Source organism: Ascaphus truei, chromosome 14 (assembly GCF_040206685.1).
Source record: "Ascaphus truei isolate aAscTru1 chromosome 14, aAscTru1.hap1, whole genome shotgun sequence".
Lineage (NCBI taxonomy): Eukaryota > Metazoa > Chordata > Amphibia > Anura > Ascaphidae > Ascaphus > Ascaphus truei.
The window spans coordinates 3,292,365-3,307,977 of record NC_134496.1 but is presented as its reverse complement, the minus strand read 5'-3'; the positions used below and the strand labels follow the sequence as shown (position 1 = coordinate 3,307,977).

Here is a 15,613-nt window from a genome sequence, read left to right as displayed (position 1 = left end):
GGCAAACACAAAACCCCAGTGATACATTATCTCATAAGGGAAAAAATTAATTCCTTCCTGACTCCAAAAATTTGCAATCAGATTACTCCCTGGATCAACATCCTTCCCATGTTTACTTATTTAGTAGATCCCCGTGGGCCGGCCTTAGGTTTTGCGGGGCCCCTCTGTAAAAAAGTTAAGCGGCTGCACCTTGACAACTGGCCCTCCTCCGGCAGCGTCATGACTTCACGGTGAACCCCCAGTGACATATCATCCAACGAGGGGAAAAATACATTCCTTCCTGATTCCAAGAATTGGCAATCGGATTAATCCCTGGATCAACATCCTTCCCATGTTTACTTATTTGGTATATCCCTGTATGCTTTTCCTTTCTAAAAAGATGTCCAAACTTTTTTTTTAACAAATCCATTGTATCTGCCATCACAGTCTCCATGAGTAATGAATTTCACATTGTAACTGCACTTACTGGAAAGAACACAATGGAAATAGGTAGGTAGGCAGAGCACAATCCGATGACATCCAGGCTGAATTGCAAAACATTGGACTATCTGAGCACCACATCCTACCGTTTTACTGCTTACTGGAAAGAACCCTTTCCTTTGTTGCTGGTGAAATCTCCTTTCCTCCAACCTTAAAGGATGACCCTGTGTCGTTTGTACTGCCCTTGGGATGAATAGTTATTTTGAAAGCTCCTTGTACTGTCCTCGAATATAAATTTGCCACCCCAAAATGTTGCTGGCCAGGGCCTATCGGGCATAAATTATGGGAGATCCGCCACTGCCTGTGGCCTTCATAACCATTTTTTTGCATTCCTCCCTAACATAAACAATAGAAAACAGGATTCCCCCCAAAAAAGTGGAGAGTGATAGAGTTGCTAGGTGTCCAGTATTGAACGAGACTGTCCTGTATTTGGACACTGTCCAGTAAAAAATTAGAGGTAATACTGGACATGTATATGTCTAAAAATAGGAGGGGAGGAGGGGGGAAGGAGGGAAGGGAAAAACTCTTGCTTCAGCCTAATGAAAAAATGAATATTACAACACAAAGGTGCAAAAGGGAATAAGGGGTAATGGTGGAAACTAGAGAAAGCAACCCCTATTACAAGCACTCAGTGTGTTACGGATGATATGATTGTATATTTAAAATACATTTTAATGATATTAAAGTAAAAAATATATACATAACAAAGTGAGTAAGTCACTATGGTGACCAAACACATATAACAAGACAAACACTGTGTACATAAATATCAAAAACTGAAACCCAAGGTGTAACTAGATATTGAGTACCAATGGTCTTACTGATAAGTAGGACTCTAATAGGTCACAGTAAATTATTACTAGCCCTTGGGTACAGCACTAATAGTGTGAGTAAAAAGAAACCTGTATATAGTGAACAGGTAACGTGCAGACTGAAGATATATATATAAATAAAAGACAAATACTTGTTCCTCCAAAAAATCTGTGATTACTAAATGTAGTAGCTACTCTACATAGGCACACAAAATAGTGTATAATGCCTAGAGGCACGGATCGGAGTCCATATCAATTTATAGCCCCTTGTAACAGCTGAAATAGCGAGATGCTGCTTGAAAAGTGTACATGTAGAACGACTAAAGGGAGCCCACAAAATGTGTTTAGGTAGCTCAGAGGCACGGATCAAATCCATATCAAGTTATAGCCTCCTAAATAAACATATAGTCGTTAACAAGCAGGTAAGTAGCTATCACACATAATATAAATGTAATCAGGAACAAGGGTATCGCACGGCACGGGATTTCCCGAACAGGGAGAGAGCAGGGCTGTTGCTAGAGGGCTGGGCAGCTTCCTCCATCTTGATTGGCTGCTGGGTAATGCAGTCAATCAGAAGGACGTGTCAGGGGCCTGGGGGTGGGGCCAAGGAGAGGAGGAAACAGCATAGTGAGGTGTGTGTGTGTCTCAAGCGTGTCGCAACTTTCATCATTGTGTCCAGTATTTTTGGGGAAGCCATCTGACAACCCTAAGAGTGCAACATTTCAGGTCCAACACAGATCTTTCATCAGATGCACTTCTCCCTCATCTCTTTCCATTCCCTGTTTTTCCTCTATCTCCCGCTGTTTTCTTCCATTTCTCTCCTTTACTTACTACTCTTTCTCTCTATCCAGGACTCACGATCCCCCTCTCTTCAGTTTTGCCCTTCTCTTACCTTCCCTGCGGAGGGTCCCAGTCCCCCGGTGATTTCCATGCTGTACTTTTTCATGATAAATGTTGTGAGATCCTTCCACTCATACCCAACTGGCACACAGACCGTTGTGACAGTGGGGAGACGCAGCGCCTGTGGTGAGCAAAGGATTAACACCAGGGCTGCAAACAAACATCTCTGAAGAAGGTGGATGCACTAGTACAGGGGTGTCCATCTCCAGTCCTCAAGAGCCACCAACAGGTCAGGTTTTAAAGATATCCCTTCTTCTGCACAGTTGTCACAATTAGTCGCTAACTGAGCCACCTGTGCTGTAGCAGGAGATTTCCTTAAAGCCTGACCTGTTGAGGACAGGAGTTCGCCACCCCATGCACTAGTAAAACAATGACACATTGCAATGTTCTTCCTGCGGCTCCATCACATTTAAAGAAACTTGTCAATCATGTTTCCTTCGCTCAGATAATTAGGCAGAAAAGTTTACCCCAGATTATACCTGATCTTTTTTGACAATAGGAAAAACTTCAGACATACAGTAGAATTAGCCACATCCTATTATTTAATGTAACTCCTATTACCTGTGCTTTCGCAGGGTAAAACAGGTGCAAAGTACATTGATACATTGCTGCTGAAACAAGGGAGCCAGACAGGGCACATGTTTGTAAGCAGAGATTTTTCAGCTCTTTGCTTCCAGACAGAACAACAATGTACAGTTCAGGTAGTCCTCGTTATCCAACGTTTCACTTTACAGCGAATGGCATATCCAACGCTTTACAATGCAACTCTAAGGGTCCTTTTTCGACGCCGGAATGCGTTATCCAACGCTCACCGCCACTGATTAACATGGGACTCACTTTACAACTGTTTCACTATCCAACTCTACTTCCAGAACGGATTCAGTTGGATAACCAAGGACTGCCTGTATTGTAGAGCAATGCAATAACACGCAGAGCAATGCAATAACACGCAGAGCAATGCAATAACACGCAGAGCAATGCAATAACACGCAGAGCAATGCAATAACACGCAGAGCAATGCAATAACACGCAGAGCAATGCAATAACACGCAGAGCAATGCAATAACACACAGAGCAATGAAATCACACGCAGAGCAATATAATAACACACAGAGCAATATAATAACACGCAGAGTAATGCAATAACACGCAGAGCAATGCAATAACACGCAGAGCAATATAATAACACGCAGAGTAATGCAATAACACACAGAGCAATGAAATCACACACAGAGCAATATAATAACACGCAGAGCAATATAATAACACGCAGAGCAATATAATAACACGCAGAGCAATATAATAACACGCAGAGCAATATAATAACACGCAGAGCAATGCAATAACACGCAGAGCAATGCAATAACACGCAGAGCAATGCAATAACATGCAGAGCAATATAACAACATGCAGAGCTATGCAATAACACGTAGAGCAATGCAATAACACGCAGAGCAATATAATAACACGCAGAGCAATATAATAACACGCAGAGCAATGCAATAACACGCAGAGCAATGCAATAACACGCAGAGCAATGCAATAACACGCAGAGCAATGCAATTACACGCAGAGCAATATAATAACACGCAGAGCAATGCAATAACACGCAGAGCAATGCAATAACACGCAGAGCAATGCAATAACACACACAGCAATGCAATAACATACAGAGCAATATAATAACATGCAGAGCAGTATAATAACACGCAGAGCAATGCAATAACACGCAGAGCAATGCAATATAACACGCAGAGCAATGCAATAACACGCAGAGCAATGCAATAACATGCAGAACAATTCAATAACATGCAGAGCAATACATTGCTGGTCCCTCTGCTATATGTAGCTGCTGACCCCTAATAGGAGCAACAGACACCATGTAACCCCACTGCACAAGTTCACTAATACACATACAGACACAATATACGCACATACACTGATACACATGATAAAAATACAGACACGGTAATGTATTATATGCAATGATATACACAGAGCTGCACATGCACACGTGTACAAAGACTCTCAGACCCATGCATGCTTATATACTTTACTGCTGATATTGTAAGAGTGTATAGGTTATGTAGGTGCTACAACCCTATAAGAGACATGGGAACATATTTAATGTAAGTGGTAATATTCTGTAAGACGCCATCCAGCGCGGGAAGACTCCTTACATTTACAGTTTGTGTCTTCCGGGACTGAACAGCAGAAACTCAAAGCGCACTAAATCAAGGGTATATAGAAATAGAAAAAGAGAATATAGTGCAATATGCAGAGAACAATGGAACAAATGGTGGAAGGACAGAAGTAAAATCCCACTCACACGGTGTAGGGATTAAGCAAGCATATGTTGCAAAGTCAGAGGCTTCATGTAGCCTTCAATATGTTGTGCGGAGATCTCCCAGTTATACAATAACAAATAAGGGCTACAAGTGTGTAACAGCGACGCCCCCCCCCCCTAATGGATTTGGTTAAACTAGAATGGAGGGGGGAGGGACAAGAAAAAGATAACAAACTAAATAGAATAGATGTGGAAATAGCAGAACTAGCAAGGGGTCATGGAGGTAGAATTATGGCAAGTACGAGTTTGGCAAGCAAGGAGACAACTGTATTAAATACAGATAATACTAGAAAACTTCTAAAGACTAAACCCAATTGGCGCAGAAAGGAAGAAACAGATAAGATAATAGTACAGACTGAAAAAACCTTAAATGCATGCTTGCTAATGCAAGAAGCCTGAGTGATAAAGTGGATGAGCTTGATGTCCATCAAGTTCAACCTATGCTAAATTTAGACGACTGATACTTTTATCTATATTTGTACTTACAGTATATTGATCCAGAAGAAGCAAACAAAAAACCCCCAGTGAAATATCATCCAATGATCTCATGGGGGGAAAAATAAATTCCTTCCTGACTCCAAGAATTGGCAATCAGATTACTCCCTGGATCAACATCCTTCCCATGTTTACTTATTTGGTATATCTTTGTATACCTTTCCTTTCTAAAAATATGTTGTCACGGGAGACCAGGCTGTTTACACCTTTTTACCAGGATCATACATTGAGCAAAACAAGATAATGAAATAAATTGTAGTTTATTCACTTAAAATAGGCATACAATACAATGATACACAAATTACAGGAAAAAAGACACACATACTTGGGAACTTGGCAATGAACTAAACTCTCCTAGGTGCAGGGAATCCTAAATCCCAAAGCTTACCCTGACATGGACCTAGCCTGAAATGTCCTGGAACTGAAATCAACCTGCAATTCCAGACGCCACCGCTCCCCTCTCTCCAGAGGCCTTGAATTTTACTTGCTGGCCTGGGTGCTTAGAATCTGGAGACACTCTCAGCTCTGAGTGCGGTAGCCCCCTTTATAGATTACTGTGAGCTATGTTTTAACATGGACTCAAGCGTGGGAACATTTCCCACCAGCCAATCAGAGCAGGGCTCATCTGGCTGATGTCAAGGAAAGGGAATGGCTATCTGCGGGGAAGGATCCGCAGAGTCTGAGAGAATTAAAATGGCTGTTTGGCCTTTTCCTCTGCCCCTCCTTGCTATCAAATGGCCCAACACCTCTGAGCCCAGATGGCTTGGCAGACATCCTTGCTCCTATGCAAATGCTTAGGCTGACTGCATGGATTTTTATACTTACAGTATAACACCCTATGAACCATACTTTAATAAAGTATAAACCTTGGGGAACCTTATATTCGTGTGGGAAATTAGTTGGGGATATGAAAACTAGGAGTCTGGGAGACACGGTGCAGCCCCAATGTAATTCACCCCGCAAACCCACAAATAGTGCCTGCACGCCGGGGAGAATCAGTTAACCACCAGTAGCTGGGCCCCCCGAATTCCTGAAAACAAAAGGAATACATTTTCTTCCAAATATCCCACCTAAAACTTACACTCCCAAAATCAGTAGTTTCTACGACACAGGGAACCCCAAAAGCCCCTAAACAGGCCAGGTTTCTCAATACTTTACAGGGGGCTTCCATAGTCCACAACCCCAATACAGGTTCTGGGACACCTTGGCACTAACTGGGGTACCCCTATGTTACCCAGGGATCCCCGCAGCTACAGAAACACTTTTCATCCCTGTGCTTCATTTTACCTTTCTGGTCGTGCTGAAACAGGGAACCAACCCATGAACCCCTATATAGGTATTGGGTGACCTGGACAGTAACTGGGTATCCCCCTTAACATAGGGACCCCTTATAGTTACAGGGACACTTTGCATCTCTATGCCTGATTTACCATTTACTATTGTATTTGCCATCACAGTCTCCATGGGTAATGAATTCCACATTTTAACTGCCCTTCCTTTGTTGCAAAATTAAGCAAATTGGACTCGGTACAAATATTTGCACCTGGATTGAAAACTGGTTAAAGGACAGACAACAGAGAGTTGTAAGAAATTGAGCTTTCTGTTTTGGCTAAAGTTGTGAGTGGAGTACCTCAGGGATCGGTACTGGGATCCCTGCTTTTTAACTTGTTTATTAATTACCTTGAGCTTGGCATCGAGAGCAAAGTCTTCATCTTTGCTAATGACACTAAATTGTGTAAGGTAATAGAATCAGAGCAGGATGTAATTTCTCTCCAGAAGGACTTAGATAGACTAGAAACTTGGGCAGGTAAAGGGCAGATGAAGTTTAATACAGATAAATGTAAGGTTATGCATTTGGGATGCAAGAATAAACTGGCAACACAAATGAAATGGGGATAAATTGGGAGAATCCTTGATGGAGAAGGATGTAGGAGTGCTTGTAGACATCAGGCTTGGCAATAGTGCCCAAAGTCATGCAGTAGCTGCAAATGCAAACAAGATCTTAACTTGCATTAAATAGGCAATGGATGGCAGTAAAGTAAATATAATTATGCCAGAGGGAATTAAGAGTCTCAGAGAGAAGAGGCTGGGGAAAGTACCCCCCAAGTAAAGAAGAGATTAGGCCCTCCTGTTTATTGTGTTTTAGTTAGGGACAGTACCTTAACAGTTAGGATTCCTACTACATGTACAACAGATATGTACATGTATGCAGGTCCCAGAGAGGGCATGCAGACATGCCACAGAGAGCTGTATAGATTAGGATCTAGGATGTTAGGGGATCAGCCCTACGAGAGTATCTCCATAATCAAAGTGTACAGCCCCTGAGAAAGTAGCAGTAACCTGTCTGGAAAGGAGTGCAAGAATAAACTATACAGAACAGGATCTCAAAAAGGGGCCAGAAATAGCAGGATCATGTGCATAATGCTAAGCAAGGGGAGCCTAGTCCAATACATGTATTTCTGTCAGTAACAAGTGTGCACCTCCCAGGAGTGTTAAACGACGACGCCCAAAGGAAGAACTATGTATAGAGTGATAACAGTATGGATAAAACAAGGTACAACCATGTCAATGTTATTGTAAATGTGAATCCAGTGTTCCCAAGCGTGGGAACATGAATAAAGATTGAAGTTGTACTATAAAAACTGCTGGCGCCCATCTTTTCCATCGCCCAGCCGACCACATCCCGCACCCTGAGACAAGGGAAATCTAGGCAGATGTTCAATACACACAAAAGAAAAAAGGGGCGCGCTGGTGAAGTCAAATAAGCTACAATCACACAATCACACATATGATCCTGCTAGCAGACCTTTTTTTCATGGTTTTCTAGCAGGATCATATGTGCTTTTAGTTGTGAGATTCTAATTTATGTGTCTTTACCAGCGCTCCCCTTTTTTCTTTTGTACTTATTATCTCCAAAGATCCAGGTAGATCCTTTTTTGGGTGAGCAGCAGGATTCTTATACCCCATCAGTGGCCCTCCGTGACTTTCACTATAAGGGTCTACTGCAAGGTAATATTTGTGCCTTTTTTTTAACCCTTTCTTGATTGTGTCTCACGGTATCGAGCGCCCCGGTTTCTTCTTATACGGATGTTCAATACACAACAACACTGATGTAACCTCCCTAGGGAGCCAGGCGGGGAAGGTTACAAGTGTAATATTGTTTATATGCTGAAAATGGAAAAAGTGGAAATGCCCTCTCAGATTTGCAAAAAAACATCGGTTTATACCACACACTGGGCCGGTAAGAGCAGATCACTGTAGCTGTTGTCGGATGCCGAGTCTCCTCTCTCCCCTGCTCCAAGCTTCAACTTCAGTGAAATGCATAAGGTTGTCTTTGTCTGGACTTCTGCACAATCGGGTGAGCAGCACTGGGAATTCCTGAAAGTTCGGGGGTCCGAAGAAAACTGGGCCTAGCCCTGAGCAGAACATGCAGCTGTTGTTGGACGCTGACTTTCCGCTCCCTCTGGCTACACGTGTGGCTTCAGTTCCACGTTGTGATGTCACAGAGTCGGACAGGCTAAGCTTCCTTCGGACTCCTGAACCTGCAGGAATCCCCAACGTTGCTTACCCAATCGTGCAGAGGACCAGACAAAGATAACCCTACACGTTTCGCTCAAGTTGGTGCTTCGTCAGGGGGTTGGAGCTGGAGGGAGCAGAGAGTCGGCGTCCGACCACAGCTGCAGTGTTCTGCTCTTACCGACTCAGTGTGTGGGACAAAGCGCTGATTTTGTTTTGCAGATCTGTGAGGGCATTTCCACTTTTTCCATATTCAGCATAAAAACGATTACACTATTGTTGTCCGTATCTTTTATTACATAACTGGGAGATGTCCGCACTACCGTACATATTGAAGACTGCCTCAAGCCTTTGGGTATGCAACATATGCTTGCTTAATCCCTACACCATGTGAGTGGGATTAACTTCTTTCATTTCCATTTGTTCCATTGTTCTCTGCATATTCCACTATATTCTGTTTTTTCTATTTGTGTGTACCTTGGATTTTTTGCACCTCAAGTTTCTGCTGTTTAGTTTTCCTTTGGATGTTGGGAAACATCATCCACCACAGAACTGCATCCTTTTCAGGGATTATATTTCATTTATTTATAGAATGGATTTTTCTTTAAGTGTATGTGTCATCACTTTTTCACCATTTTGTTGCACTTTTTATTCAAATTCTTATCCACACTTTTATTGGCACTTAATCCACTAATTAATTGGTCTCATTCTCTTTCCCTTATTTCAAGTGAATTTTTGCCCTTGACCTGTCTGCACATTAGTCTTATGGGACTGGAAACTGTCTAATGGATAAACACCACTTAGTAATTCAAAACAAAGAACAGATCCTGTGCTCCTACCAATTTGCGCTAGAATATATAGTACTAATGACATGTTACATTTAGAACCTAAGTCTGTGTAATAAAGGAGTCATTTCGTTGCATGTTTTGATCAAAACATGATTCAAGCTGCCAACCTCGTCAAGGTAGATTCCGTTTAGCAGTTACCGCACACTGAATATATGCAATTTCTTATTGTCCAGTGGACTCAACTTTGTGAAATACTGTATTAGCTCGATTCTAAGACGCACTTTTTTCACATTTTAACTTTCTGAAATCGGGATGTGTCTTACAATCGATGTCAAAAGAAACTTGCCAGACGCTTGGAAGAGCAGTAAGTTGTAACGTAGTTGGCCATTTGAACTGAAGTATATGTAAAAATGTTATATTGTTATAATGCCCCTTATAAGCTTCCTTCTTCCAATAAGAGGTGAAGACCTATCCCTTCTCCTCCTTCGAAATCTGGAAAAGCAGCTTAGTACGTGCTGGCAAACATTGAAAAACGGATATTTCTAACTGAATGGTTCCTGTACCAATATGGCCGCTAATGCGAGTAAACTGCGGATCATGTGATCTCCTACATTGTGGAATGATGTTCCTAGAACGCGATGCTGCCAACCCCAGCGCGCCACCGTAGTGCTGAGCAGTAGGTTACTATTGCCCTATCACAGGCTGAAGGTCCCTTCATTTAACTTGTCATTATCATTTTTTTCTGTACATTTAATGTAGTGTTTCTTTTCCCCCAAAAAATGTTAAGTCAATGGTGCATCTTACAATCGATGGCGTCTTAGAATCGAGAAAATACGGTATGTGAAAGTGCCCTGAAGGGGTTACATAAATGTAGCTTTTGTGATTTAGTGCAATATTCTTTTGTTTTCCATATATGTAAGGCCAATCCTTTTACCAGCAGCAAACCTCTAAAGGGAGGAGCGCAGTAATATGAACAGTCTACCGCTTAGTAAATGTGTCCCATTACAAACTAATATATCACTTTTGGTGCACTTGGATTACAATTCCATTATTATTATGCTTGAACTCACCGGGTCCTTCACAAAGAGCTTCAGTCCCAAAGCCTCCAGACCTTTGTGTAGCCTCAAAGCATTCTCACGGTGCAGCTCCCAGGAGGGTTCCAACCCCTGGAATTGGAGGAGAGAGAGGAGAGTGAGGTACAATGTTCTCAACAAGGGGTCCATGAACCAGCTTCGCTTATCACTGTGTGATCATGATCCAAATCTGCACTGAGGATGATCTGGATGCGCTCATACTGCAGTAATAAAGCCAGTGGTAGACAAGATACACAGGTGCACCAGGGCATACAGACATGCATTATTTATTAATGTATCTCCACTTCAAACATAGCCCCAGCTCCATTAAAATAAATAGGACTAAAATATTCCCCAGCACAGGGAAGAGGCTTCACAGCATATTGAAATTTCATAGAGACTTTCCGTTTCAATCTAGGTCCTGGTCTGTATAATCTGATATGCAAGTCCATTGCTGTGTGTTAGATGTCCTTTGATTTGTAATCCATCTTTGTGTGATTGATAAACACAGTTGCTACATAGATTATTTCTGATGGTAAAGAATATGGCTAGTTTCATTAGATAATATTACAAGGAGGTTATTTGAAGTAAAGAGCTGTGGCTAACTCTAAAATTAGATTTAAGGATAGATGATATGACAAACAGCTGTTTTGGGCGATCTGTGAAATGATTTGCTCATAGATTTCAATGCTAGACAAGGTTGATTTCCATATCTTTAAGACACTTATGCTAGATAGACAAAGTTCTAGGTCCATCTAGAAAGACATATGTGATACCATATTCAGTCATAATACTTAGAATAGAAGGCTGACTATGGAATTTTCTTAGTATAATAGATTACAGGCATAGATTGGTTAGCCAAGTCAGAAAGAGGGATTCCCCCAAAGAGGAAAAGGGAATAATGGACAACATACTGTACATCTTTGAAAAGCGTATGACCTATTTGATGTTAACTACCATATATCTCTACTATAATTCTAAGTTGGATTCTGTCTGTTTGTTTGTTTGTATGTCCAAAGCATCGAAATCTCAGAAACGGCACCATGTAGCACAACGAAACTGTCACTGTACATTCTACTGCGGATTTGTAGGTCAACGCAACTATTTTGCGCTTCCAATGTGACTCACTTCCCAAATTATGGACATTCTAAGTTTCCATCGGCTGTCCAGCAAATCTGTTAGGGAGGGGGGCGTGGCTACTAAGGGAGGGGGCGTGTTCTTGCCTGGATCGGGGCTGTGTGTGTGTCTCTGTGTGTGTGATGTGAGATGTGGGGGGGAGCTGTACCAACGGGGGGGGCGGCAAAATGTGCCGGCAGCGAGGGGAAATGTAACAACGGGGGGGGAGAGATGTGCCGGCAGCGAGGGAACATGCCACAGCAGCACGGGGAGAAGTGCCACCAGCGGGTGGAGAGGGGGGGAGACAGGGGGAGGGAGATGTTCCGGCAGCGGGGGGAGACACAGACAGACACACACACACACATATACACACACACAAATCTCACCCGCACTACATCCAGCAGCAGGGGGGGGAGGCAGGGGCGGGGACATGTATTCAATATTACATTCCCTGGGTGAAGCCGGGCACAATATCTAGTCTGTTATATGTACGTAATAACTTCAGGCAATAAACTGGATTTTTTTGTGTGCTAAACCAGATGTGGAATTATTATATCTAGGTAAGGTATAATGTTTTGAAGATGATCCAACAAGGTGTTAATGTAATCTCCCATAGACCATAGTTTTCTCATGGTTGGGGAGTGGTGTAGCTGAAGAAGTGTGTGCTGTGCAGTTTGGCATGAGAGACACGTTGAAATTTCTGTTTTCTGTGTTTGAAGTAGTGATTACGTTAATAAATTACAGGCATATGCCCTTGTACACCTGCATGTTGTGAATCTCTGCGTTGATCTCTCCCATGTGTGTCCGTGTTATGAAGATTGGGACATGGTCTGTGTTCCCGAATGTTTAGAGTGAGTAATTTTCATAACTGTGTTTGGATGGGGATTCTTTGAGCGTAGGATTGTTCTCCTGGCTAAAATACATGTTTGGTGTCATCAATTATTCTGTGTGTGCGTCTAGTGGCTTCACCATCGTTATTTTAATATGGTATTTTCTGGTGCTCTTGTAGAAAGAACGTGAGAACCAATGTGGGAGAAGTCCCAACACAACCTGCCTTACCAATTTCCTTAATCCATATGTGCCCTGCTCACCTTCTCAGCCAGCATTGCCAGCCCCTCCCTCAATGTGTAGAAGTTGGTCACTGGTCCTGTGTGATGATACCTTGGAGATAGCATTAAAAAAAAAACAATCAGACTGGATAAGATTCTCCAGTCACAGTTACTCTCACATTTTTGTTATTCTCAATCTTTTATACTCCGAATATTGTTATTTTGTTTCCTGCTTGGAAAAGGTTGTGGGGCATTTTAGCGGACCAACATAAAAGCTCTTCGCAGATAAGCGTACAGAGCTTTCAAAACCTATTTTGTTAGTCCGCTAAAATGTACCACAACATACAATGAATCTGTATTTCTCCAGGAACAATACAGCTACTGTACTAGAACTTTGAACCACATACAGACTCTCAATTGCTCTCCTGCTCACAGGGTCTTTCACTAAGCGGTGACAGCAGTAACGGCTTCTTACATGAAGATTGAACCCCTTTTAGTGTTATCATCACCTTCTCGTACAATGTATATTGATACTTTCAGAATGAAATTACTGTTAATATCATTACTCTCTTGCAGTCTATCACTCTCATGCATTTTCACTTACAGTACTCCTGTAGAGTATTGTTTCTCTCTTTACAGTAAGGGCAGTTAAAATGTGGGATCCATTACCCATGGAGACTGTGATGGCAGATACAATAGATATCTTCAAAAATAGGTTGGACATCTTAGGGTAAGGCGAGCAAGGCGGCCGCCTTCGGACCCATGCCTTCGGGGGCCCCGTGCTCCCTCCTCTTCTGTTGGCGCCGGGATACAACTTCCACCCAACCGTAGGAGGAAGAAGGAGAGAAGGGGCCCCCGGATTTGCACAGAGGTGTTCCTCTGTGTCTGTCTTCGTTTGTGAGAGGGGTCTTACTTTTCTGGAGCAGGCCGCCTCCTGTAGTGTCGCGTTGCCATGGCGACCGACGTTAAATGACACGCGACATAATATTACGACGCATTGCCATGGCAATGTGACATCACGTGGCACCTTGAAGTCATGATGCTGCCGGAGGAGGGCCATTTGTCAAGGTGCAGCCTCTTAACTTTTTTTACAGGGGGCCCCCGCAAAACCTAAGGCCGGCCCACGGGGATCTACTAAATAAGTAAACATGGGAAGGATGTTGATCCAGGGAGTAATCTGATTGCCAATTTTTGGAGTCAGGAAGGAATTTATTTTTTCCCTTATGAGATGTTTTTAGATGTGTCACTGGGGTTTTTTGTTTGCCTTCCTCTGGATCAATATACAGTACTGTAAGTACGGATATAGGATAAAGTATCTGTCATCTAAATTTAGCATAGGTTGAACTTGATGGACGCATGTCTTTTTTCAACCTCATCTACTATGTAACTATGTAACTATGTAACTATGTAATACAATTAGTCTTCCACGTCCTGTGTATCTTTACTTTCACCATGTGAGTACTATCATACTCTGAGTATCATTACGCCCTTACACTCTTGGCTTTTTGTCGCAGCCCCAGTAGTTTGACAGCCAGGTCATGTCCACGTATAATGAAGGTGGTTTCGTCTTACGGCTGAAAATCTTCTTACTAATGAAGGAAGAAGAAAATATGTCATTAGATTGTAAGCTCTTCGGAGCAGGGACTCCTTTTCCTAAATGTTACTTTTATGTCTGAAGCACTTCTTCCTATTCTGTGTTATTTGTATGAGTTGGTTATTTACAGTATTTGATTGTCACGTGTAGTACTACTGTGAAGCGCTATGTATATTAATGGTGCTATATAAATAAAGGCATACAGTACATACATACAGATAATACATACTTACGTCACTGTCTCTCCCTGTGACGTCACTGCACCAGTTCCACTTGCCATAACCCTACCTGTGCTCTGCGTAATCTTCCATGTCTGCATAACTTAACCTGTTGTGTGTCACTTCTACCTATAACTTTAGCTCACCTTGCTGCTTCGCTGAATGAGATGGGCGCAGTGCCTGGGGGCGCATTCAGCACTTTCTGAGACCCAGAGTACAAGATGTCAATTCCTAGGAGACAGGAGAGAACAGTTGACAGCTGAAGGAGCAATGATAAGAGCACTAGTCTTTATAAAACAGTGTAACAGTGCTAGCCACAATGGGGCACTGTCACTTCATGCCAGGAGAGCAGCATTATACAGTAGTGACACACAAGCAGCGCAGGGAAAGGACACAGAGGAACAAGGATTGGTGGCAGAGTCTTAGTGCAAGAGCATTTGCCATGGTAGTGGTGGGTAAGAGTGCTGTCTAAGGCTGCGTCCATAGGACTGCAGCCGTGCTGAGGCGTGCGGAGGCTGAGGGAAAGCGAGTGCTTTCCCGGGCCTTGGTCCGGGGGCGTGTCGGGGACGGGCCAGTGACGTCACGGAGCTGGTTTGCCCTCATTGGGCGAACTGCTCACGTGACCGGCCCTGCGCTCCCTTGAGCGCTTGAATTTAAAATTTTGGTAAGACTTACGCTTCCGCACTCTTGCGTAAGCGTAAGCGAGCCCCTGCTAAAGCCACTCTCACTGACCCTGGACGCAGCCTTAGTAAGCTGAATGATAACAACCCTCACCTTGTTTGTCCATGTAGATAGGAGCGCCTCCGAGAGATGCCACAGAGTCTACAAGTAGTAGGCAATTATACCTGGGGAGGCAAAGAAATTAGAGGTCAACATAAGACACAGTCCGGTGCTTGAAGACACCTTACGAACGTTTACTTGGAAGGTGCCCTTTGGATATTTTCTTCATTTTCGGCTGAAATGTTAAAAACTGGGATTTATTGTCAGATCTAAGTCAACAAAGAAAAATGTGGACCAACGTGCACAGTTTTACTTACCTTTATATTAACCTTTATACTGCCAGAAAAGCATGTAGCACATCTGGCAGCCATCAGGTTAAAACGTATAGAGAGATGTGCAATGCACAACCAGTCAAAAAGATCGACAGAGGGTGACTTCAAAAAGTGAAAAATGCATTTGATCATGTAAACACCCAGCACTGGTTCATGTCTTGCCTTGTTATTAC

The 15,613-nt window shown here is 42.8% G+C and overlaps 1 protein-coding gene across 2 annotated transcripts in view; it reads right to left on the bottom strand.

Annotated features, from left to right (window-relative positions):
* Positions 1–15,613, bottom strand: part of AGXT (alanine--glyoxylate aminotransferase) — a 76,168-nt gene that overhangs the window by 754 nt on the left and 59,801 nt on the right. For both annotated transcript variants that reach the window (XM_075569539.1, XM_075569540.1), the window contains exons 5-10: positions 15,163–15,233; positions 14,535–14,619; positions 14,070–14,165; positions 12,619–12,688; positions 10,409–10,504; positions 2,185–2,313 (exon numbers count right to left, since the gene is read on the bottom strand). In XM_075569539.1, coding sequence (XP_075425654.1) covers positions 2,185–2,313; positions 10,409–10,504; positions 12,619–12,688; positions 14,070–14,165; positions 14,535–14,619; positions 15,163–15,233 — 547 coding nt within the window. The remainder of the gene's footprint in view (positions 1–2,184; positions 2,314–10,408; positions 10,505–12,618; positions 12,689–14,069; positions 14,166–14,534; positions 14,620–15,162; positions 15,234–15,613) is intronic.